At 44.1% G+C, this 26,013-nt stretch overlaps 1 protein-coding gene across 1 annotated transcript in view; it reads left to right on the top strand.

Moving 5' to 3' along the window:
- FKBP8 (FKBP prolyl isomerase 8) overlaps positions 1–26,013 on the top strand; it is a 301,240-nt gene that overhangs the window by 266,999 nt on the left and 8,228 nt on the right. Inside the window, exon 8 of the mRNA XM_077475920.1 lies at positions 6,831–6,962. Within this exon, the coding sequence (XP_077332046.1) occupies positions 6,831–6,962 (132 nt within the window). The remainder of the gene's footprint in view (positions 1–6,830; positions 6,963–26,013) is intronic.

Genomic DNA, 26,013 nt, shown 5'->3' with positions numbered 1-26,013 from the left:
TATATATATATATATATATATATATATATATATATATATATATATATATATATATATATATATATATATATATATATATATATATATATTTTTTTTTTTTTTTTTTTTTAATAATAAACAGAGATATATTTTTTTGAACATGTCGGTTGTCTCCACAACTGTCCTTTATGCCTAAAAAGTCCAATTGAACCCACACTTTTCCTTGAGGTCTTTTATGTGAAGGTTCTCTTATTTGTATTTTTTATTTTCATTCCCAATTTCCCAAAATTTTTTATTCCTTAATTCCAATGTAAAAATGCATATAAAAACAAATGAGAAGGCCTTCAAAAAATACAAGGTTAAGAGATCATCATCATTCAGACTTTATAAAGAATGCAACAAGAAATGCAAGGGTGCAATAAGGACAGATAACATAGAATGTGAAAGACACATAGCGGAGGAGAGCAAAAAAAACAACAAGAAATTCTATGTAAGCAGTAAAAAAGGGAGGACAGACCATATTGGCCCCATAAAGAATGAGAAAGGACATCTGGTTACAAAGGATGGGGATATGGCGACGGTATTGAATTTATTCTTCTCCTCAGTCTTCACGAGGGAATCGGGGGGCATCAGTAACCAAAACTGCAGTGTTTATCCTCATGACACATCACAGGAAGCACCCCCATTGTTAACAGAGGACAGAATTCAAATTTGACTTGGGGAAACTTAACATTAATACATAACCGGGACCAGATGGCTTGCACCCGAGGGTACTTTGGGAACTCAGTCAAGTAATTGCCAGATCATTGTTCCTAATTTTTACTGACAGTCTGACTTGAATGGTACCAGCTGATTGGAGAAAAGACAGTGTAGCACCAATATTTAAAAAGGGCCCAAAATACATCCCTGGGAATCACAGACCAGTTAGCCTAACATCAATAGTATGTAAACTCTTGCAGGGGATAAGGGACTATATAAAAGATTTTATTAATGAGAACGGTATCATTAGCAGTAATCAGCAGGGATTCATGAAGAATCGTTCTTGCCAAACCAATCTATTATCTTTCTATGAGGAGGTGAGTTGCCATCTAGATAAAGGAAGGCCCATAGATGTGGTGTATCTGGACTTTGCAAAAGCATTTGACACAGTTCCCCATAAATGTTTACTGTTCAAAATAAGTTCCGTTGGAATGGACCATAGGGGTGAGTTCATGGATTGAAAACTGACTACAAGGGCGAATTCAGAGGGTGGGGATAAATGGTGAGTACTCGGAATGGTCAGGGGTGGGTAGTGGGGCCCCCCAGGGTTGTGTGCTGGGACCAATCCTATTTAATTTGTTCATAAACAACCTGGAGGATGGTGTAAACAATCTCTGTATTTGCGAACAATACTAAGCTAAACGGCAATAACTTCTCTGCAGGATGTGCAAACCTTGCAAAAAGATCTGGACAAATTAATGGGGTGGGCAACTAAATGACAAATGAGGTTCAATGTAGAAAAATGAAAAAATAATGCATTCAGGTGGCAAAAATATGAATGGGGGAATCTAGGATGGAAAAGGACCTGGGGGTCCTAGTAGATGATAGGCTCAGCAATGGCATGCAATGCCAAGCTGCTGCTAACAAAGCAAACAGAATATTGGCATGCATTAAAAAGGGGATCAACTCCAGAGATAAAACAATAATTCTCCCGCTCTACAAGACTCTGGTCTGGCCACACCTAAAGTATGTTGTCCAGTTCTGGGCACCAGTCCTCAGAAAGGGTGTACTGGAAATGGAGCGAGTACAAAGAAGGGCAACAAAGCTAATAAAGGATCTGGAGCTAGAGGATAGTTGGAGCTCTTGCAGATATTATGCATAAGAAAATAGATTCCCTCCTAAAGAAGACTTGGGAATCAACTTCAGGGAATTTGAAACCAGAATAGGCTGTCACAGTAGTGGCCCGTAACCTGGAGCATTAGCTTTCCCAAATTCAGGCTCATATTGAAGTGGGAACTGCCAAGGAAACTATATTGTCATCTTTTCCTACCATTTTGCGAGGAGTGGCATATATAGTAGATGCATCCGCTGAGTCTGTCCGCATATCGGCCAGAACTGCAGCTCTAGCTAACTCGGCCAGAAAGAGCCCTCTGGCTAAAAAAAGTGGCCGGGCGATAGTGCCTCTAAGGTTAGATTGTGCGGCATCCCACTGATGGGAAATCTACTTTTTGGCCCTGGTCTAGAAGCTGTGCTTGACTGCACAGTAGACAAGAAGAAATCCTTCCTGGTTAAACATAAACCCCCAGTTCAAACAAAGAAAGGGTTGCGTCCACAGTGCTCCTGAACATCCCCGAAAAAGCCACTGACCCTCCACCCGGTGGTAGGAAGACTGGTGACCTTCCTCCCACAGTGGGAGGCAGCTTCCCCCAGTAGATTTATTTATGGGGATAGTAAGGAGGGGGTACCGCTTGGAATTTACAAGACCACCCCCACGAAGGCCCTACTGGGGGCATTAAAGGATTTGGAGGGACAAAACATGGTTCGCAGAGTTCCAGGAGGGAAGGAGGGGCTTTTATTCACACACTTTTGTAGTGAAAAAACCATCAGGAAAATAGATTGATCCTGAACTTAAAACCCCTGAACCAGTTGATTTTCCTACAAGAGGTTCCTTATGGAATCGATCTTTACAGTCAGAGCCTTGCTACCCCAGAATTGTTACATGGTGTCACTAGATTTCAAGGACGGCTACCTCCACGTCCCTATCGCAGGAGATTTTCTCCGTCTATCGGTGAACATAGGAGAAACAATCCATCTACAGTTTTGGGAACTTTCCATTCGGCCTATCCTCATCACCCCAAATATTTACAAAGGTCCTGGCAGAAGCCATGGCCTTTCTGCGACTCAAAGGAGTTTCAGTTATTGCATATCTGCACGACCTGCTCCTCTTCGCAGTATCTCAAGAACAGCTAACCAGAAATCTGGAACTGACAAAGGAAACCCTGACAGGGCTGGTGTGGCTGTTGAACCTGCAAAAAAACAGCTTGATTCCATCTCAGCGCATTACCTACCTAGGGTACCTGCTAGACTCCACTCAGTTGAGTTTTTTTTCCTGGCAGAAAAAATACAGAAATTGGACAAGACAGTAGCCTCTCTCCAAAAAAACACGCAGGTCTTTATAAAGTCAGCAATTTCAACTCTGGATCTGCCAACTTCAACCTTCCCAGCAGTTCAGTGGGCAGGGCTACATTTCTGTCCTCTGCAACCCTTCGTCCTAAAAGTGTGGCAACACAGCCAGGAGTCCTTAGACACCTTACTATACGTTCCACCTCAGGTAAAAAGATCCCTCTGGTGGTGAAGGAAAATGGTAAATCTGTCGCTGTGGCATCTGTGGCTCATCCCGGTCTCCAGGGTGGTACCCACTGATGTGAGTGGCAAAGGCTGGGGCGCACACTTGGGAACCCTACTGACACAGGGCACCTGGAGGGATGAGTAGCTCAAAAGGTCATCAAATTGGAAGGAACTGAAAGCCAAGGCCTTCAGGAGGGAACTCCAAGGCCACCACATTCAAGGGCTCTGAGACACTTCGGTCGTCGCTAATGTAAACAAGCAAGATGGAATGAGTAGCGGAATCCTGTTGACCCTAGCAACAGAGGTCCTGAGCTGGGCCGAGGCCAATGCACTCTCCCTATCGGCTGTTTTTCTAAAAGGTGAAAAGAATGTGGTGACCGACTTTCTCAGCAGAAAGCAGCTGAGAGAGGGTGATTGTGTCCTCAACCAAGAAGTCTTCAGCCTTATATCCAAAAGATGGTGACCCCCGGAGGTAGACCTCTTCACATTAAAGGACAATGCAAAAAAAAAACCTTCCTTATTGATAAACAGGTTGGAAAATGCACTAGGGGTAGATGCACTAACGCAGAGCTGGCTTTTCAAAAATGCTATGCCTTCCCAACCCCAGTCTTGCTCCCAGCTGTGCTGTGAAAATTTCAGACAGAACACCTCTCTGATCTTGGTTGGCACCACATTGGCCCAAAGGGCCTGGTTCTTAATCCTCAGCAGTAGAACCTCCTTTGGTTCCTACCACTTCAGGAGGATCTCCTTTCACAGGGCCCGGTCCTCTGTCCCCAAGTACACCAGTGGAACTTGACGGCCTGGCTACTGAGGAAGGAATATAAAAAACCAAGGAATTTTCAGAAAGATTGATAGCAACTCTCATTAATAGCAGAAAGGACACGCCAGATCTACGAAAAGGTCTTTGCTTTAATGCGTGGTGCGCAGGCAACTCCTTCAAGGTGCAGAGCCTCATAGTTTTGGAGTTTTTGCAGTGCTGGGTAGATAAAGGGTTAGTCATTAATACCCTTAAGAGCCAGGAATCAGCGCTTGGTGTATATTTGAAAAAAATCTTTTGGCCACCAATCCATGGGTGGTCAGATTTTTCAGAGCTCTAGCAAGACGGAGACCAGTTTAAGGCCCACCCTTCCCCAAGTGGAACCTATCTTATGGAGCCACCTTTTGAGCCTTTAGAAAATTGTTCACTAAAGGACCTTGCTTTAAAAACAGCCTTTTTGGTTGCAGTGACAACTGCCAGCAGGGTCAGTGAAATGTAGGCTTTATCAGTCAGACCCCCATTTTTGTGTGATTTTTTTCGGATCGAGTCGTTTTCAAAACCGATCTGGCATTTTTAACTAAAGTGGCTTTGAAATATCATCAAAGTAAGGAAGTCAGACTTTTTGTTTATTTTGTTTTCTGGGGCTTAAGGTAACCATTGGCCAGGCCTATACGTTATCGGGAAAAGAAGTTCCTGTTGGTATAAAAGCACACTACTAGGGCTATGGCGGCTCCTCAAGCGGAAAGGGCTGGAGTGACACCAGAGCAAATTTTCAAAGCCGCAACGTGGTCCAGTTTCGTCACCTTTTGTAAACATTACAGGGTGGACCTGGTGTCGGCAAATAAGCAAGCCTGTGGGCAAGAGGTTTTGCAAGCTGTAGTCCCACCCTAAGTGTTGTCTATCCTCTTTGTGGTTGTCCTGAAAGACAGGGAGGAAAAATTAAATTTGCACTTACCGGTAACGTATTTTCCAATAGTCTTTCAGGACAGCATTAGTTACCCACCTGAATTTATGGACGCAGGCACGATAGCAATATGTGATGGTATGTTATTAATGTGTTCTTGTGTCTCCCCAGCTTGGCCGGAGGTGCTCTTAGAAAAACTGAAGTCCGGCAGGGGGAAGTGAAAATTTTTATAACAAAAAGTTAAAAAATATAGCTTTTTTTTATTCAAAATTGTCGCTCTTTCTTTTGTTTATAGCGCAAAAAATAAAAACCACAGAGGTTATCAAATACTACCAAAAGAAAGCTCCATTTGTGGGTACGACATTGCATGACCGCATAATTGTCAGTTAAAGCGATGAGAGTGCCGTATCGCTAAAAATGGCCTGCCCATTAAGGGGGTAAATCCCTTCCGATCCTTAAGTGGTTAAGAGAAGATCTGATGTTCAAATATGTTTAAGAGATCAACAATATTGAATAACTAACATAATATGATATAACTTGGGGCGGCACAGTGGTGTAGTGGTTAGCACGCTCACCTAGCAGAAAAAATGGTCGCTGGTTCGTATCCCAACCACAAAACTACTTGCCTGGAGTTTTCATGTTCTCCCTGTGCCTGCGTGGATTTCCTCCGGGTACTCCTGTTTCCTCCCACACTCCAAAGACATGCAGGTAGGTTAATTGGCTTCTGTCCCCCAATCCTGAATGGGGACCTTGGATTGTGGGCTCCTTGAGGGTAGGGACTGATGTGAGTGTGCAATGTACAGGCATAGGGACAATTGTAGACACTCGGGTTGAACTGGATGGACTGATGTCTTTATTCAACCTTACTGTGTACTTTGTAACTTTACTACACGTGAGGTTTAATAGAATGCATTGCTTATGTAATTATTAGTTATGCTTTTCTATTTGCTGCCCGCTGTGATTTTTTTTCTTCTAGAGCATCCAAAACATTCCTTTGCAACCATGGCAACACTGGAAGATGTTTTATACAATCTTTGTGTTCAAGGTCTATACACTTAGTACAAAACACTTTCAACTGTTGCATTACCTCCATATAGGACTTGCTCACTGCTATTTTAGCAATTTCTCACTCCCTTCATTATGTGGACAGATCATGCAAACGTTCCAACTTGTCAATACCACTTAAAGTACAGTCAAAGGCTCATGTACGACTGTGTAAACAAGTACCAAATCTAGGTAAACAAAAAAAAAAAAAAACTTCCTTTACTTTCCCTGACTGTGCCATAATTCTCCATTTGTGTCTCAAATGTCCCCTCTCAGACATGGCAGCTCCCAGTGGGAGGGTTTCAGCAACAGAGAGCAGTGATGTCACTCTAGAAAATAGTAGGCAGGGCATGGAATGGGCAATTGCTGATCATCGAAATACAGGCTTATGAATCAGTTACAGTACTGATAGCCAGGCCCCTTGCAAAATCTTTTACTTCATTGTGGTGTAAGATGCCACAGCCTACATGAGTGGCAACTCTGAATTCAGTTGCATTGCAGCATTAGAGGAAACATTAGGTGAACCTCATTGGAGGGTTTATCAGATATTTAAGAGTTGAAAAAGGAATAAGAAAAAACTGTTAGGTTTGTAAGGTTAGCATATGTTTTTTTTTTTTTAAAGTGCGGCGCTGTAGTTCTTCGGTTTGAGGAAGTTAGGAAATTGCTTGCCTCAGTGTCCACAAAACTAGAAGCAGGTAAGATTCTGCAGTAAAAGTTCCTTAAAATCCTTGGAATGTATAGTTTGACCTGGACAGGATTGTTTTTCTCTTCTCTGCTGAATTAAGAAGTTAAGTTAAGGCTGATGTTGTTTTTTCTTAGACAATCCATGCTGAGCTCTCTAAGCTTGTCAAGAAGCATGCTGACCAGAAGACTGTAGAAACTGCCATGTACAAGAAGATGTTGGGGAATGTAGCCAGCACCACCACCAAGTCATCCTCCAAGACTTCTTGGGTAATTAACTTCACTACTGTTCTTACTGACTCATTGCCTGTTATTGACAGCAGCAGGAGCCAATGGTTCCACGTGCTGTTTCTAAACCTATAAGGAGACCGAGACCCAGGAGAGCCACCACTCTCGTGCACAGCGCTGGATCGAGTTGGGGCTCAGGCAAGTAGGGGGGTCTGGGGGGTTGGGAAGCTTCATAAACTTTGAGGTTTTAGAACCATTTTAACCTTGTTGGAGGACAAAACACATTAGAGGGGCATGGCTGAACCAGTTTCCTTATAAAGGTTTACCTGGCTGATGGCATCCGTTTTTTTTCTGTTGTATAGCTCTGAATAAAATGCATTCTTCATATAGCCTACAGGAAGCTAGAAAACTGTTTAGCGGATAACCGTTTTCTTGTCCAAATGTAATGTCTTACTATGACACTGGTCCCCTCTTCTGACTCTAACTCCCTCCTCTGGCATGCACCATGCAACCTGACAAAAGCAGATTTCTCTGCCACTTTCAATTTTTTGGAAAACCTTTGACACTTTTAGGACCTTCAATTTCTAGAGGCCAGAAACTCTACATGTCATCAGTTTTCCCTTACTGTTCAAGAACCAGAGGTAGAACCTCCTTTACTTGAAGATATTATGGAGTAATTTAATGAGGACCTTGATTTTGTAGTAGAGTCAGCAGAAGATTATTCTTCTCCTGCATTTTATTAAGTACAAGCTACAACTTTGCAAGGAATGCTTTTTACTGTGAACACATTAATTGATGTGGTGCGTGATAGTCTTTACCTAACCGCATCTAACTCTCCACAGCCAAAACAAGCTCTCATGGACACTAAGAGGCTGGCCAAGTCAAAAAAGACATTCTCCATACATGTACACATTGATTGTGTAGTATTTGAGGAATATTTCAATTTTGAGCGGGTATTTCATTTTTTTTCCCCTACGATTTACCCTATGGAATAGTATTTTGGGAAAAAATGGGCTATTCTGGTAATGGATCCTGCCATTTAATTTCTTAAACACCTTACAGTTTCTAGCGTATTTTAATTGAGAAAATTAGTTGCACTGTCTTCACAAAAATTTTTTATACAGTGACACCAAATCTAACACCATATGATAGTGAAACTGAAAAAATGGTTAAATAAACCTGTGTATCCAAAACATGAATTGCTTTGTATATATAACAAAGGAATACACATGTGAAATGTACTAATAAAGTCCATGCAAAGTAATGTGTTCCACGTGATTCTATTAGTGAGGAGAAATCTTCTTATACACTTATAAGTTTCCTTCCACCACACCGATTTGTGATTGTAATCCACTCCCTTTAAAACCGCACTCGCCACAAGAATTTGCCTTGCACTTTCATGCTCGGCATAAATGCTTTTCAAACCCACCAGGGTTAATCACACTTTTCAAATTCCAGCAGTGTTCACCAGAAGAAGAGGATGTTTCCACATGTAAACATGAAATAGTGCCTCCAATAGCGTGATACCGTAAAATCGTTTATTAAAACAACAAACGAAATCCTCAATTTGATTGCACTCACATCACTTCAGTCTTATAACAGCACTCAGGGAACATTCCAGTAACTGAGCTATAGCGGTGTACTGTGGTCACGACGGACCTGAGATACAGCTCTTGCCTCTCGCCCTCCACTCGCTCGTTCGTATCGGAACCCCGTCACAAACGAAAGCAGCAGAAGGTCATATGTCTCAAATGGTTGCTGTTCAGCTACGCTCCCGACATGTTTCGTTACTCCGACTTCTTCATGGGATTGGTTGTACGGCACGGCAACCTGCTATTTATACTGTTTTTTTTCACCGCTCATCTTGATTCAGTGAGGAAAATACTAAAAACCTAACAATGTATTAGATCTTTCTTAAAATGAATGCCTATAACACATCCCTTCAAATAAACCACAGTTACAGGCGATATATTCTCATTATCTTGCTACGGATTACAAAAATTGCAACAATTAAATTAAAATACTGTAAATAAAATAACTAGACCCCTATACAGAATATACTAATTTGAGTGGTTAGAGCCCTAGTATTAAATTAATAGAGCACATATAGAAAACTAGTGTTCTATAACTATTATTGCACAACCCTACCTATTCTAAAGCAGCAATTAATCTTTGTGTCTCAGAAATTATTAATAAAACAATTAAGATCTAGTTCAATATTTAACCCTCTCGGGTATTAAATTAAAATACTGTAAATAAAATAACTAGACCCCTATACAGAATATACTAATTTGAGTGGTTAGAGCCCTAGTATTAAATTAATAGAGCACATATAGAAAACTAGTGTTCTATAACTATTATTGCACAACCCTACCTAGTCTAAAGCAGCAATTAATCTTTGTGTCTCAGAAATTATTAATAAAACAATTAAGATCTAGTTCAATATTTAACCCTCTCGGGTAAAGACTCTTTAAAAGAAACATCCATTTTGTTTCTCTCTGAGACAAATCCCTCATCTGTTTGGACCCTCTCCATGATAGAGCAACATGATCAATTCAACAGAATTGAAGCAGAGGGGTCCTTACCATGTTTTTCCTTTTAAAGTGTAGGGATACACTGTGAAATTTAAATCCATTTTTAATATTGGCTAAATGCTCAGCTATCCATACCTTTAACCACTTAAGCTCCAGACCATTTTGCAGGCCAAAGACCAGACCACTTTTTGCGATTCGCTACTGCGTCGTTTTAACTGACAATTGCGCGAATATGCGACGTGGCTCCCAAACAAAATTGACGTCCTTTTTTTTTCCCCACACATAGAGCTTCCTTTTGGGGGTAATTGATCATATTTGATCATATTTTTTGCGCTATAAACAAAAATAAGTGACAATTTTGAAAAAAAACACATTATTTTTTACATTTTGCTATAATATCCCCCAAAAATATATGTAAAAAAATATTTTCCTCACTTTAGGCCAATACATATTCTTCTACATATTTTTGGTTAAAAAAATCGCAATAAGCGATTGGTTTGTGCAAAAGTTATAAAATAGTTTTATGGCATTTTTATTATTATTTTGACTAGTAATGGTAGCGATCAGCGATTTTTATTATGACTTGTGACATGGTGGACTCATCGGACATTATTGACACTTTTTTGGGACCATTGTCATTTATACAGCAATCAGTGCTATACAAATGCACTGATTCCTGGGTACATTAGCCTGGCAGTGAAGGGGTTAAACACTAGGTGGCAGTGTTTGGGGGGGTGTGGCTGTCTGACACGTCACTGATCTTTGCTCCGATCACACAGAGCAGAGATCAGTGACACTGTCACTAGGCAGAACGGGGAGATGCTTGTTTACTTTAGCATCTCCCCGTTCTTCCTCCCCGTGAGGCGATCGCGGGCATCCCCGCGGCGTTCGGACTCGCAGAGGTATCCTACCAGCGCACGCAATGGCACAGCGGCAAATTTAAAGGGATGTACCTGTACGCCCATTTGCCTGTCCATGCCATTCTGCCGACATACATCGGTGTGCGTCGGTCGGCAAGTAGTTAACAACCAGCGTGAAACATAAGAAACATTTTCTGCAGGAAAAAGGCCTATTTGCTGCAGGACTACCCATAAGTAATAGGGGCATGACTAGCATTCCTAATGCACATCATGAAACATTTTAAATTGATAAATTCATTACATGTAATTCTTCATATGGGGTGTATTTATTATGGTGCCCATGTGGGCTATATTATGTGGGCAGGACCAAACTTCTTTTAAAGGTATGGATAGCTGGGTGGCGTGTCCAGATGTGAGCCGGGAAGGACGTGCTGCTGAGGAGCTCCGCAGATCCTGACATAATCTGCTGCCATTCTGTGCCTTAACTAACCTGGTGAGCTTCCAGATCTGCCCTGTAGGTCCCTGGGCATCCCCTGCTCTGATCCCAGCCTGAATTGCGGACCCCAGCCGGCCAGCCGTGTTATCATGCCCACGGCCGGCTCCACACGCCCGACACCCGCCGCCATCTTGTGGCCTACAAAGCCTCCTTCATCCTCCGCGCTCGAGTGCCGAGATCTGCAGCACAAGCGGAAGCCCCATCCACCTGTGGCAGCTTCTCCGGAGGGGGTAGACTGAAGGTGGTGGTACTGAAGGGGGGTGGCGGTCCTGGAAAGGGGTGGCGGTGGTAACGGAGGTGGGTGGCGGTGGTACTGGAGGAGGGTGGCGATGGTACTGGAGAGGCATGGTGGTCCTGGAGGTGGGTGGCATGGTGGTGGTACTGGAGAGGGGGTGGCGGTGGTACTGGAGGGGGGGTGGCAGTGGTCCTGGAGGTGGGTGGTAGTGGTACTGAAGGTGGGGGGCACGGTGGTGGTACTGGAGGTGGGTGGCGGTGGTGGTACTGAAGGGGGGTGGCGACCCTGGAAAGGGGTGGCAGTGGTAACGGAGGTGGGTGGCGGTGGTACTGGAGAGGCATGGTGGTCCTGGAGAGGGGTGGCTGTGGTACTGGAGGTGGGTGGCATGGTGGTGGCACTGGAGAGGGGGTGGCGGTGGTACTGGAGGGGGGGTGGCAGTGGTCCTGGAGGTGGGTGGTAGTGGTACTGAAGGTGGGGGGCACGGTGGTGGTACTGGAGAGGGGTGGTGGTGGTACTGAAGGTGGGTGGCACGGTGGTGGTGGTACTGGAGGAGGGGTGGCGGTGGTACTGGACATCAGGGTTCACAGAGGGCCCCCTTCAGGATCCCCAGATACCCCCCCTTCCATCAGGGTCCCCAGAGAGCCCCCCTTACTTTAGGGTCCCTAGACAGTCACCCCCCCTTAAAGAGGTTTCTCTGTACCTTGCTGGACTCCGATGTGCACCTTGGCCCCCAGCAGATCTCTGTAACACCCCCTACCTGGGGGGAGGCAACGATCAGCAGCTATGGATGTTGATGGGCGGCGGGATCTTCCTGAGTCTCTGCACACACTGGAGAGGGGTCAGCACGGCTGTGAGTGGAGAGCGTGTCTGTCATTTAAATGCAGCGCAGAGCCAGAGACACCGGGACTGATGTTTAATTTTCCCTCGTTCTCTCTCACAGTGGCACAGCTGATCTGCTCCCCCTTCGGCCCCCCCTCCCCTCCTCTCCTTTGTTCTCCGCGGGAAATGTGAGCTTGTTAGCTTCGCACCTGAATGCCCGCGGAGAACACAGGAGAGGAGAGAGGAGGGGAGGGGGGGCCGAAGGGGGAGCAGATCAGCTGTGCCACTGTGAGAGAGAACGAGGGAAAATTAAAGTCAGTCCCGGTGTCTCTGGCTCTGCGCTGCATTTAAATGACAGACACGCTCTCCACTCACAGCCCCGTGGATAGCAACCACGCCGGGCCCCCCCCACAGTGATGGAATTCCAGGGCCCAGTCTCAACTGCGACTGTTGCGACCCTGATAATTCCGCCACTGCTGAGAACCGTCTTGGGTGGAATAACATCCGCATACTTGGACTACCAAGTTCACTGAACAGTTACTAACCACCCTGTTCAGCCTAGGTGACGTGCATCCCACTTTCATGGTTGAAATGTTCCACAGGGTCCCGCCGCTCCCTCCAAGACCTAGGGCCCCTGCACGCCCCTTTCTACTGTGGCTGTTAAACTACCGCGATGGAGATCACATCCTAGCAGCTGCACGCGCTATGCCTGAAATTAAGTACGAAAATACCAGACTGTTCTTTTTCCCAGATTTCTCTCAGGAGTTAAAGCAACGCCGCAAGTCCTTTACTGATGTGAGATGCCGGGAAAAGGGAATAAGCTTTGGCCTATTATATCCCAGCAGGCTGCGGGTCACTGATGGTGACAACATGCGGCTCTTTGACACCCCGGAGGCCGCTGCGTCATGGTTGGATACCCACTAACGACATACGGCCAAGGATACATGATGGACTGCAACATGCTGGGAGCAGCTAAATATCTTATCCCCCTTAACAAGACTACCTTCTGTCTCATGGTTTCTCCCAGCACTACTCGCTATTTGTCCTCAGACCCTTCCTCTCTGCTACAATTCACCATTACCCTAATTGGTGGTCCAATGTCCTTTGCTGGCTAGACTATCGCCCACTCCTCCTGTCTGAGGAGCTCCAGCAGCAACCACTGGCTTTGTTTTTCCCCCCCTTTTTTTTTTACACTGATCGGTCCCTTTCTCCCCACTTTTGAACCCCGCACTCCGGTCCCAGCGAGGTCCTCTGCTGGTTACGGCAGTCCCCTCTTTCACCTCAGTCCCTGGACTGGACCCACTACTCTGCAGGAGGTCCGGATCTGTGGAAGATCTTTTCAAGCTGTTGGACAAAATACTACTTTTTGCCTAAAATAAGTTTTGGTTACAGGGAATAGGCCCGCTCTGTGTTCTGTCTAGTTTTTTTTTTTTTTTTTTTGCAAATCTGTTTATTGAGATTTAGACAGTAAACAAGCAAACCAAAAACAAGAACACATACATTGGTCACGACAAGAGTTACAGGCGTGGCGTGTACAGAGTTGTAATATAAGGCAGTTCGTTATATAAAATATGTCGGAGAATTTAAGGCATCTCAACGGCCACAGAGAGCTGTCACCATGTGCAGCAGGACAGCTTGGAACTAAAACATGCTACTCAGATATACAACATTTTCACTGGTGCAGATTCCTATTCATTAACAGAAGATAACGTGTTAAGGAGGCGTCTGCCAGCCAGTTGGACAAGACCTTGTCATGTTTTTGCGGGCAACCCCTATTAACATAGCAGTCTTTGTAAAGAGGCAGGCTGCCGTTGACCAATTTTTTCCACAGGGAGAGAGGGGGAGGAGTTGGCTTATGCCAGCTGAGGGCTATGGCCTTGCGGGCGTAGAAGAGAAGTAGCCCAACCAGGGTGCGCCGCGCCACAGTGGGAATTACATGATCTATCAGGCCCAGTATGCAAATTTCTATAGAGGGTTGGAGCGATATGGAGGTGACCTGTGTTATGACCCTTAGTATCTCATTCCAATAGTCGACAGTGGCTGGGCAGGTCCAAAAAATATCAGTGAAGTCCCCCCGGTATTGTCCCACAACGCAAACACCCTGGGGGGGAGGCGGGGTTAATTTTGTGCAATCTGTATGGGGTGAAATATGCTCGGTGGACCATCTTGAACTGTATTAGCTGATCTCTCAGGGAGACCAGGGATCTAAAAGGGAAGTCCCACATGTCATCCCAATCATCATTCTCAAAAGTGGGAATGTCACGCACCCATTTGTCTCTGAGATTTCCCAAGGTAGGGAGGGAGGTCATTATCAAATGGGAGTAAAGTTTCGAGGTGGGCTTATTTTCACATCTGGACTTGAGGAGGTCCTCTAGTGTGGATTGGACAACCTGGCGGGGGAGAACTGGAGAACTGGCACCTGAAGGCATGGGAGAGTTGTAGATACCTGAAAAAATAGCTCTGCGGGACGTTGAAATCAGAAATCAACTTGGGGAGTGGAGCCAGCGAATGGTCGAAAATTACTTGGTCCACTGTTTTAATGTGTGTTCTGTCTAGTTCAAAAGATGGCCACAGACCTGGGCAGGTTGGGCACCTCGATGCCCTTTGGGTTTTTGTTTTTGCTTCTACATTTTAGTTAAGTGTTGGTTTGTATGCTCTGTTATCTTGTGCTATGCTCTGGTGTTGGATCCCTTCGTCTTTGCTGCTCCCGAGATGCCCTAGGAGACCCCTGACCATCCTGTATAATGCCTCTTATACCTGCTCCCAAAATGGTGCCATAAATAGCTCCACATTCACTATCCTATCCTGGAATGTTCATGGACTCCAAACTCCAATTTTAAACGGGCTCAAGATGTTCCGTTACCTCAAATCCTACTCCCCTAGCCTAATACTGTTACAAGAGACGCATCTTATGGGCAGCAAACTCATGACACTTAAACTGTGGCTGTATAGAACAATCCACGCCTCATACTCCTCCTTCGCCCGGGGGTATCCGTGCTGATATCGAAATCTTTCCCATGCGAAGTTGAACATGGCCACACGGACCCTCAGGGTAAATGTGTAGTAGTGGTACTAAAATTCTGGGGACAACGCTCTATTGTAACAAATGTATATTTACCTCCTCCCTTCTCTTCTGCATTACTGTATACTATAATGGAGAAAATAGTCCAATATTGTCCTGCTAAACTGGTTCTTATGGGCGACTTTAATGCCATTCTAGCCCCAGACCTAGACAGGCCCAGCCTCCCAAATATTTCTCCGTGGAGCTGAGGGCGTGGGCCCATGCGATGGGACTGGAGGAGGTGTGGCGGTGGAAACACCCCACAGATAAAGTATTCTCCTGCTTCTCCACAACACGGCCTCCTGCATAGATTTGGCCTTTGCTAATCCATCCTTAATGTCGGATGTGCTGGGTGCCACATACCTGGCTAGTGACCTATCTGACCACAACCCCCTGAAACTCACCATCTGCTCGCCCTGCTCCCGCACTTCTGCCCTGTGGAGACTTGGCCCCAATGGATAGCCCACCCTGAGATAGTGGACAAAATTCCCCCCCTTCTCACTGAGTATTGGGAATGTAATGCAGGGTCCTCCTCACCAGAGATCACTTGGGACACCTTCAAGGCGATCACACGTGGTCAATATATGTCCTCCATCTCGGCGGTCCGGAAGGACCAAGAGGCGGCGGGGTCCTCCCTAGAGGAGACTGTTGACTCCTGCACTGCTGCTGCAGACCCTTCTGGGGCCAGGTTTGACGAACTTCAAAGTAGAAAAAGAGATTTACACCTACAACTGACTGAGGCTACCAGACTCGACCTTTACCACAATAAATGAAGATTCTTCAAGCAGGGGGACCAAAACGGGTGCCTATTGGCAATGCTGGCACAGCATGATCGACCGTTAACTTTGATCTCAGAAATTATGCCTCACTCGGGGGAGGTCGGTTTCCTCGCCACAGGACATTCTTGATGCCTTTTCGGCATTTCTATGGCTCACTCTACACTTCCGTACTGCCACACAATTTTGAACCCAGAGATTTGGCAGAACAGTTCGACCCCCTGGCTCTGGGATGCCTGTTGGATGAGGAGCGCACCAAGTTGGTGGAACCGATCACCCTGGAGGTCATGGAGGCAATCCATTCCTTCCCTACGGGGAAGACCCCAGGTCCTGATGGCATCCCAGTTGAGTTCTACAGGACTCATGGAAATCTGCTGGCATCGCTTTTGGCCTCCCTCTACTCGAACTGTTTGGAATTGGGAGAACTACCGGCCTCCATGTATCATGCTCATGTGGTGTTGATTCACAAGCCTCCTAAAGACCCAACCCTTTGTGCCTCCTACTGACCCATTGCCCTACTGAATTTGGACTTTAAAATTCCCATTTCGTTCCTCCCAAGACCTCCTGCTCTCTAGCTCCCTCATCACCTCCTCCCATGTCTGCCTCCAGGACTTCTCCCGAGCCTCACCCATCCTCTGGAACTTGCTACCCCAATCTGTCACAATGTCTCCAAAGTTATCCACTTTTAGGCAATCCCTGAAAACTTTCCTCTTCAGAGAAGCCTATCCTGCATCCATCGAACAACCACACTATTTTCTCCATTAGCTCATTCCACACAGCTATTAACCTTTTTGTATAACTTGACCCTCCCTCCTAGATTGAAAGCTCTAATGAGCAGGGCCCTCTTATTCCCCCTGTCTTGAATTGTATTGTAATGTCTACCCTAATGTTGTAAAGCGTTGTGTAAACTGTCGGCGCTATATAAAAACTGTATAATAATAATACTGACTTTGGACTTTAAAATTCTGACTAAATTAATCGCCTGGAGACTTCAACCTTTACTGCTCACGATTATCAAGACTGACCAAACTGGGTTCATGACTAACAGATCCGCTGACATCGACCTAAGGAGACTGCAAACTAATATTCATGCACAACACATTAATATGGGTTCAAGAGTGGTCGCATCGTTGGACATTGAAAAGGCCTTCGACACAGTCAAATGGCCTTTTCTATGGGATGCCGGATGGGTTTGCCACTGTTGTTTATACAATGGTTACAGACAATATGCAAGGCCCCTACTTCGGCCATTAAGCTAGGAGGAGGTCTGTCCCTGCCCTTTCCGTTGTCCAGGGGCACCAGGCAGGTCTGTCCTCTCTCTCCAGCCCTATTTGCCATCGCCATTGAACTGGTGGTGGAAGCTCTCTGTACCTCCCCACTCATTAAGGGACTGCGGATTGGCTGGCTGGAGGAGAGGGTGGCTCTGTATGCAGACAACCTTCTCTTTCTCAGTGATGCAAGACCATCGCTGAAAGGTGCACTGCAGGTGGTGGATACATTTGCTTCGATTACGGGACTGTGTGTTAACTGGTCCAAGTCCCTCCTGTTCCCCATTGATCCGGCTGCCCGGGAGCTGGCTTCCCCGGATTTGCCGCTTTTGTGGGTGGAACATTTTCGTTACCTTGGAGTGGAGGTTTCTAGGAAAGCCACAGACTACATGGCTCTGAATTTGTCCCCAGTGGTCCAAGAGGTTAGGCAGAAGCTGAAGGCATGGGAGTCCCTACCCCTATCACTATTGGGCCGAATAAACCTGATTAAAATGAAGGTTCCACCAAAATTTACCTATCTCTTTAGGCACTCACCGCAATGGATTCCCAAATCCTTTTTCACTCAATTCAACAGTATGTTCCTCTCCTTTTGTCTGGGGCCCCTAGTCCCCAAACTATAGGTGAACCACATTGCTCTGACAGTCCTCCCAGTGGGGACTGGCGTTCCCTGACTTTTACAGATATTTTTTGGCCACACAACGGGTCGCAGCGGCGTGGTGGCTGACTCCAGATGTTACCAACTCTGCGGTGTTGCTGGAGTAGTACGATCGTTGGAAGCCCTCAAGTTTTTGCTCTTCCGTGACCCTCGTGCTCCTTATTACTTAACCCCATCCATGCGTACTACCCTACAGGCGTGGAGAGCTGGTCTACAACTTGAACACTATCCGAAAGATGCGCATTCCCCAAATGCCTTACTGTGGTGCAACCCCAATCTGGCCCATTTCTGCACGATCCCTGAGCCTCATGCATGGACTAAATTCAATGTGAAAACACTTTCCCATGTGGTCGAGGGTCATTCCTTGATCCCACTATCTCTCCTCCGTTCTAAATTTAATGTTCCAGAGTCATACTACTTCAGATATCTTTAAATTTCTCATGCCTTCAGCTGCCAATTTCCCCGTTCTAACCCACAGCTTATACAGGCCTCCTTGGAGGACATCCTTAGCCTCGACTGTTTACAAAAACCGACTTCCCAGATTTACTCTCACCTCCTTAGTCTCCCTACCAGCCATGGACAAACTCAGGGCCCACTGGCTCCAAGACGTCCCGGAGCTCGATGGAGATGATTGGGATGATATTTGGGGCTTCCCTTTCCGACCCTTGATCTCTCTTAGGGACCGTTTAATACTGTTTAAGATCACCCATAGGGCCTATGATACCCCTTACAAACTACACAAAATGAACCCCAGTCTCTCCCCGGACTGCTGGAGATGTGGAGGAACTCCGGGAGATTTTACCCACATCTTCTGGACCTGCCCAGTTATTGTTGGGTTTTGGGAGGAAGTATTATCATGTATATGTATCATGTATATGTTTGGTCAGCAATATTTCCTTGCAACTCTCCATGTCGGTATGCCTGTTGGGACTGGTTGAGCAATTCATCCCCATTGTAGCAGGACACACTATGGTGAGTTTGTTACTATTTTATGCCAGAAAGTCCATCACTCTCCACTGGAAGAAACCAACCCCACCCACAAACACATACTGGAAACAGTTATTGAATCAGAACCTACCCCTTTATAAAGACACTTACTTCAACAGAGGTTGTCCTAAAAAAATACCAGAAAGGACTTCCTGTTTAATTTCTGTGTTGTTTTCATCAGGAGTCCTTTCAATTATCGGGGTCCAGATGAGAGCAGTAGTGATGATGCCTCCACTGACATTTATGATATTTGACCAGGGGTTCCACACCATCTCTCTTTAATGATGACACTCACTTTATCGTACTTTATGGATTTAATTCTGACAAAACCATGTACCCCGAGTGCGGATCGCTTTTCTATTGTTTAATTGTTAATTGTCTACTATGTGTGTATGTCTATAACACCAATAAAAATATTTATTAAAAAAAAATAAAAGGTACGGATAGCTGAGCATTTAGCCAATATTAAAAATGGATTTAAATTTCACTGTGTATCCCTGCACTTTAAGGAAAAACATGGTCAGGACCCCTCTTTGCTTCAATTCTGTGGAACTGATCATGTTGCTCCATCATGGAGAGGGTCCAATCAGATTAGGGATTTGTCTCAGAGAGAAACCAAATGTATTTTTCTTTTAAAGAGTCTTTACCCGAGAGGGTTAAATATTGAACCAGATCTCAATTGTTTTATTAATAATTTCTGAGACATATAAAGATTAATTGCTGTGTTAGAATAGGTAGGGTTGTGCAATAATAGTTGTAGAACACTATAGTGGAGTTCTCTATATGTACTCTGTTTATTTAATACTAGGGCTCTAACCACTCAAATTAGTATATTCTGTATAGGGGGTCTAGTTTTTTTATTATATTTAAATTTTTGTCATTTTTAAATTTTTGCAATTTTTGTATTTCGTGGCACGATAATGAGAATAGATTGCATGTAACTTTGGTTTATTTGAAGGGATGTGTTATAGGCATTCATTTTGTTTAAGATCCAATGCATTATGTTTTTATATTTTCCTCACTGAATCAAGATGAGCGGCGAAAAAAAACCAATCCATTGTGGTCGGGGGGACATGGAATGCGCGCATGCGCTCTGGAATTGCTTCAGCCAGTAGTTGATAGGGAGAGTATAAATAGGGGGTTGACATGCCGTACAGCCAATCCCATGAAGGATTTGGAGTGACGAGACATGTCGGGTGTGGCTGTATGGCAACCATTTAAGACTTATGACCTTCTGCTGCTTTCGGTTGTGACGGGGTTCCGATATGAACGAGCAAGCGAGTGGAGGTTGAGAGGCAAGAGCTGTATCTCGGTTTTGGAAGAGATAAACCGCGCTAGACAAACTTCCTAACCAATTAGTAAACTGATCTATTACTAAATCAACCAACTGGCCAAAAAAACCCTTAAGCAGGCAGCAGCTCTGGTGGGATACACACACAAAGGGAAAAAAAACAATTTAAAGAGCTGCGCCAATCAATTAAAAAATTGTTATATTGAAATTAGAAAAATATGTATACGTGTGTGTGTGTGTGTATGTGTATATATATATATATATATATATATATATATATATATATATATATATATATTATGGGAGTGGATTACAATCACAAATTGGTGTGGTGGAAGGAAACTTATAAGGCCTCATGCACACGAGACGCTGTTCAACACGTGTTCAGATGCAGTTGGACACTTTTTTTCAACTGCCCCTGAACTCATTCAATGTTATCCTATGTGTCCATGCACACAGTCTCGTTTTTTGCCGTTTTTATGCAGTTGCGTTTAACCTCGTTTTTCCAGAAGCAAAAAAATGGGTTCAGACGCAAAAATTTCCACATTTCAGACGCAAAACGTGGCTAAACGCAGCACCTGTGTTTAGCCACGTTTGCGTTTATAAGTGTTTTTACCGACCTGACTTTGGGGGCCCATATCTTGGGGCCACTTATTGCCAGGAACCCCAAATTCAGTATGCAGACACTGTGGAACTAGCACTATAACATATCCAAATTTGAGGTTCCTATCACCAAGTGACCCCGAGATGGGGGCCCCAAAATCGGGTCGCAAAATGTCATGCACTTTTCTGCATCAGAGATACATGGCCTCAAAGTCAACTGTGACCATCTGCTGCAATGTAATTTGATCATTAGGGTTGGGTGTTATGGTAAGTGGTTATCCGTTAGGGTTATTGTTTAGGATTCAGGGTTGGTTTAGGGTTAGGGTTGTTTAGGGTTAGAGTTAGTGTAAAGGGTAGGGTTAGTGTTAGGGGTTAGGGTTAGTGGTTAGGGTTAGGAAGAATGGTTAGGGTTAGGATTCTGGATATTTTAATAAGGCATTACAAAATATTATACTACCATATACATCAGCAAAGAATTAAAATATATTAATACATATTTCACGATAAAAATATATTAAAAAATTGGCCAAATAAATTCAAAACAATTATAAAAAATCTAATTAACATAGATTTGCTTTTAAATAAAACAATTTGAAACTAGAAAAAAAATGAGTAAAAAAATATATTAAGATTAAAAAAATATATATTTTAATATTGTTTTATATTAGAAATAATGAAAACATTTTAAAAATTGGCACAAGAGAATTTTAGATATTTTAAAAATTGGATAATTTGCTATATAATTTGCTATAAATAGACATTTTTTTTAAAATAAAGGACAGAGAAAAAAATTCATCTGTACATCTATAGATAAATATATTTTATAAATATATACACATACCTGATCGTTACCAACAGATGTTCCTCTGGTGACACACTGTTTCTCATATTGGTGTCCATGAATGTCAGACCAGGTCGTACTTTTTCTAAGAGCAGATCAAATGTGACAATGGACATCCGGCTAAAATTAAAAAACTTGTCGGGGTAGGTACGCAACTGCACATACATGTTTGAAATATCCAACGGACATTCGCTGTCCCATCAACGGATGGGTCAAATATCGACGAGCTCTGACTCTGGACCTCTCACGAAATTTGCGACAACGTTGCCGTCTCATCAAGAGCAACATCAGGAGCATTTCCTGACATATATTCAATATGGGATCCATATCAAAATATATACCACAGAAAGAAAGGCAAATTCAGGTGCTGCTCTCTATGCTGCTGCTGCTCACTCTGATCAAAATAGCAGAAATAGTTAAAAAAAACATGCTTTGAGAGCCTGGGGAGGGTCTACATGATGTTAGCTTTATAAACGTTTATAAACGCGGCATGCAAACGCGGCAAAACGCGCATTTCTGCTTTTTTTTGAGCAGTTTTCACCTGCGTCGTGTGCATGAGGCCTAATTTTATAAGAAGATTTCTCCTCACTAATTGAATCACGTGAAACACATTACTTTGCATGGACTTAGTACATTTCACATGTATATTCCTTTGTTATATAAACAAAGCAATTAATGTTTTGGATACACAGGTTTATTTAACCATTTTTTCAGTTTCACTATCGTATGGTGTTAGATTTGGTGTCGCTGTATACATTTTTTTTGTGAACACAGCGCCACTATTTTTCTCAATTAAAATGCACCCTTAATCATTTCATATTATAAGTGGCAGCTTTAGGAGATATTATGAGGGTATATGAGAGCAGTGGGTGGTGCATTAAGTTCAGGTGCGTGGAACTTGCTGACCGTTGTTTGTACCTTACAGTTTCTATTGAGAATGTCCCCCTGGATTCATTGATACAGATTCTGTTTATTGGTGTTTTGAAGCCATATTTTTTGTTCCTGCTCCAGCCCTGCAGCCAGCAGTTGCTACCATGCCTATTTACCAAATTATTGTTAACTGGACAAGACAAATGAACAGAGACTGCAAACCTATCTTTGACCCTGCTCTCCTAGAACAATTGCAACGGATGCCCTAAGCCTTACCGATTTGTGTTGCAACTCTAGAATGTAATTAGCCAAGTCTGTATTATTTGCTTTATTTCTGTGCATATGCACAGGATTCTTACCCTGCAAGAAAAATCTAAGTCTCCTACAGCTACTACTGCTCAGCAAAAGGAATATTTTTGGCATCAACCTCAAAACCAAGGCTTGACATTTCTTTTGCTACAAAACCTGAGCCAAGTCTACCCAAATGCCCTCCTCGCAATAAAGGGGAACCTCACTGCTAGGGTTTGGGTACCATCTGTTGGTGTTTGCACCAGTATTGATCTAGGACATCCCGAACCTCTGGGTTTTGTCATTTTGTAGAGGTACAAAATAGTTTCTATCTTTGCCCCCTTCTCACATTCTGCCTTTCAATTGGCCAGCAAATGTAATGACCACCTTGCACAAACTTCAAGCACAAAGAGTGGTTGTACCAGTTTCTTTAGCAGAAAGCTTCAGAGATTTCATTTCAAATAGTCCCAAAAATGAATGGGAGGCATCCGCCCAATATTGGACTTTGTTATTCCTAAATAGATTTGTGTGATAAACCTCCACATGGTATTAACAAGATTTGTTATTGCTTCTGTAAGACCAGGGGAATTCCTGGCATCAGTAGACGTACAAGATTCCTTTTTACACTTCTCCATTTTCCCCTCACATTAATGGTTTCTGTGTTTTGCTTTGAGAGACCAACAATTTCAATTCGAAGTGCTACCATTTGGTCTCTACTCCCCAAATGTTTGTGAATGAATGAATGAAATACTTATATAGCGCACAATGCGAACTGAATCGCCTCTAGGCGCTGTGGCGAGCTTTGATCATCTGCTAAAAGAGGAAGGTCTTGAGTTTTTTCCTAAAAGCCAGGTGATTTTCTTCCAGGCGGATGTTGATTGGTAGAGCATTCCATAGCCGAGGCCCTTGGACAGCGAATCTCCGTTCACCCTTGGATTTATACCGGGCTTTGGGCACGAGGAGGAGGTTTTTGTTGGCTGATCGAAGACTGCGGTTTGGTGTGTAATGATTTATTTTCTCCATTAGGTATTGCGGAGCTTCTCTATGCACGCATTTGTGGGTGAGGCAAAGGGTCTTGAACGTGATCCGATTTTTTACGGTTAGCCAATGTAAGCTCCTCAGTGAAGGAGAAATGGATTCCCAGGGTTTTTTTCCTGTTATCAGCCTTGCCGCCGTGTTTTGGATCAGTTGTAATCGCGCAAGTTGATATTGTGGTAATCCTATGTAAAGCGAGTTTGCGTAGTCCAGTCGTGAATTAATGATTGTTCCAACTACCACTGCTTTGTCATTCTTTGGGATAGAAGGGATGAGTCTGCGAAGCATGCGCAGCAGATGGTGAGATCCACTGACTACAGATCCTATTTGCGCATCCATTGACATTTGTGCGTCTAAAATAACCCAGAGACTCTTCGCTTTGGTCTTTGGGGAGATAGTCTGCCCAAAGACGGTTGGTGGAGACCAGGAGGTTTTGGTTGCGGGCTTATGATTTTGGTGTAAGATAAGAAGCTCTGTCTTTGATTGGTTCAGCTGGAGGGAGTTGGTGGTCATCCAGTCCTCTATAGATTTGAGGCAGTTTTCAAGTTGTTGTTGGTGATCTTTTTTTCCATTGATCCGGAAATAAAGTTGCGTGTCGTCAGCGTAAGAGTGGAAGCAGAGATCTGAGCATCTGATGATTTGAAGGAGTGGGCGAATGTAAATGTTGAAGAGAATGGCTGACAACGGAGAGCCTTGAGGGACTCCGCAGGTGACTGCCCGAGTTTCGGAGAGGAATTTTCCTAGTTTCACTGTCTGTGACCGATTTCCTAGGAAGGACGCAAACCAATGGAGATCTATGTCTTGGACTCCGGCTACTTCTGTGAGGCGGACGAGTAGAGTATTGTGATCTACTGTATCAAACGCTGCACTTAGGTCTAGCAGTAGGAGGAGACACGGCTCTCCGTCATCTGCTGCTTCGAGGGCGTCATCCCAAATCTTGAGGAGAGCTGTTTCTGTTCCATGACCCGGGTGGAAGCCTGATTGCAGCGGGTCCAGGAGTTTGTGAGTATCCAGGTGAAGTTGTAGCTGATGTACTACAGCTTTCTCCATGATCTTAGAAATGGTGTTGAGGCTTGTAATCGGCCTACGGTTGTTTGGATCCTGAGGGTCCAGGTTTGGTTTCTTGAGTAGAGGTTTGACGATGCCTTGTTTGAGGATGCTGGGAACAATCCCTTCGTGGAATGATCGGTTTATGAGGTGGGTTATGGTTGGAGCCACGATGTCGGAGCATTCTTTCAGTAGTTTTGTGGGGATGATGTCAATAGGTGGGGTACTGTCACGCAGTTTATTAATGATGTTTTTTGCGGTGTCTACGGTAATTGGGGATAGTGAAAATTTTGGCGGTTGCGGTATGTTGGTGTAGACATCCTCTTTATGTATTTGCTGGCTGAGGTTGGATGTTTTCTTCTGACAAATTGTTTCCCTGATGGTTTTGACTTTATCGATGAAAAAAATCCGACAGTTTGTCACAGTAATCCTGGGATTCGCTTTCTGGGGGTTCTAGGCACACCGGATTCATTGATTGATTAACCAGTTTAAACAGTTCCCGTGGTTGGTTTGCGGCCGTTGAGATTGTATATGAGAAGTGGTCCTTTTTGGCTTTGAAGATTGCTTTCTGATAATTCTCTGTCAGACCTTTGTAGTTAAATAGGTTTTTCTCAGTGGGATTTCTTCTCCATGTTCTTTCCGCTCTTTTGCGTTCTTGCTTTAGTACGGAGAGGGAGCTATTAAACCATCCAGCATTTTTCTTCCTGATGAGAGCCCTGCGTTTTGGTGCTACCGAGTCTGCTGATTGCAGTAATGCCTTGTTCAGGAAGTTGAGTGTTTCCTCCGTAGAGTGGTTTAAGGTTATTGTAGATATCTTTTTGGACAGAGTGGTTTTGAAGGCTTCGGAGTACAGTTTTTTATGCGATCTGGTCCAGTGCGTTGTTACAGGTTTCCGTTTTGCGTTGGTGATGTTGGTAGTGATTTTGAATTTGATGGCGTGGTGATCCGTCCATGGCAGAGTTATGTTGTCGAGTATGTTGACGTCAATGTTCTGTTTGAAAATGAGGTCTAGGGTGTGTCCTGACCCATGCGTGGGAGTCTTTATCAGTTGCTGTAGACCAGGGCTCGACAAAACCCGGTCGCCAGGTCGCATTGGCGACTAGAATCAGCGACCTTGCGCCTGGGGCAGCATAGCTGGGGGTATCCCGTCTCCGTGGACCCCCCCCCCGCGTGATTGCGTCGGGCCGCGCCGCAGGCGGCCGGTAATTGAGCCCCCGGCTTTGAGGCCTTCTGTGATCCTATGGTTCCTTCTGGAATCTGGCGCCCTCTTGTGGTGGCCGTTGGAATTACAACCAACAATGCTAATGGGCCAGTCTTTCTCCATCCCTTTACTTAGAACCCCTAAACAAAAATATATATATATATTATATTATATTATATTATATTTATATATATATATATATATATATATTTTTTTTTTTTTTTTT

This window comes from Lithobates pipiens, unplaced genomic scaffold (genome assembly GCF_037356315.1).
Source record: "Lithobates pipiens isolate NorthernLeopardFrog02 unplaced genomic scaffold, aLitPip1_a1.2 Scaffold_13, whole genome shotgun sequence".
NCBI lineage: Eukaryota > Metazoa > Chordata > Amphibia > Anura > Ranidae > Lithobates > Lithobates pipiens.
The sequence above is the reverse complement of the archived record's forward strand: the minus strand, read 5'-3'. Positions and strand labels throughout refer to the sequence as shown.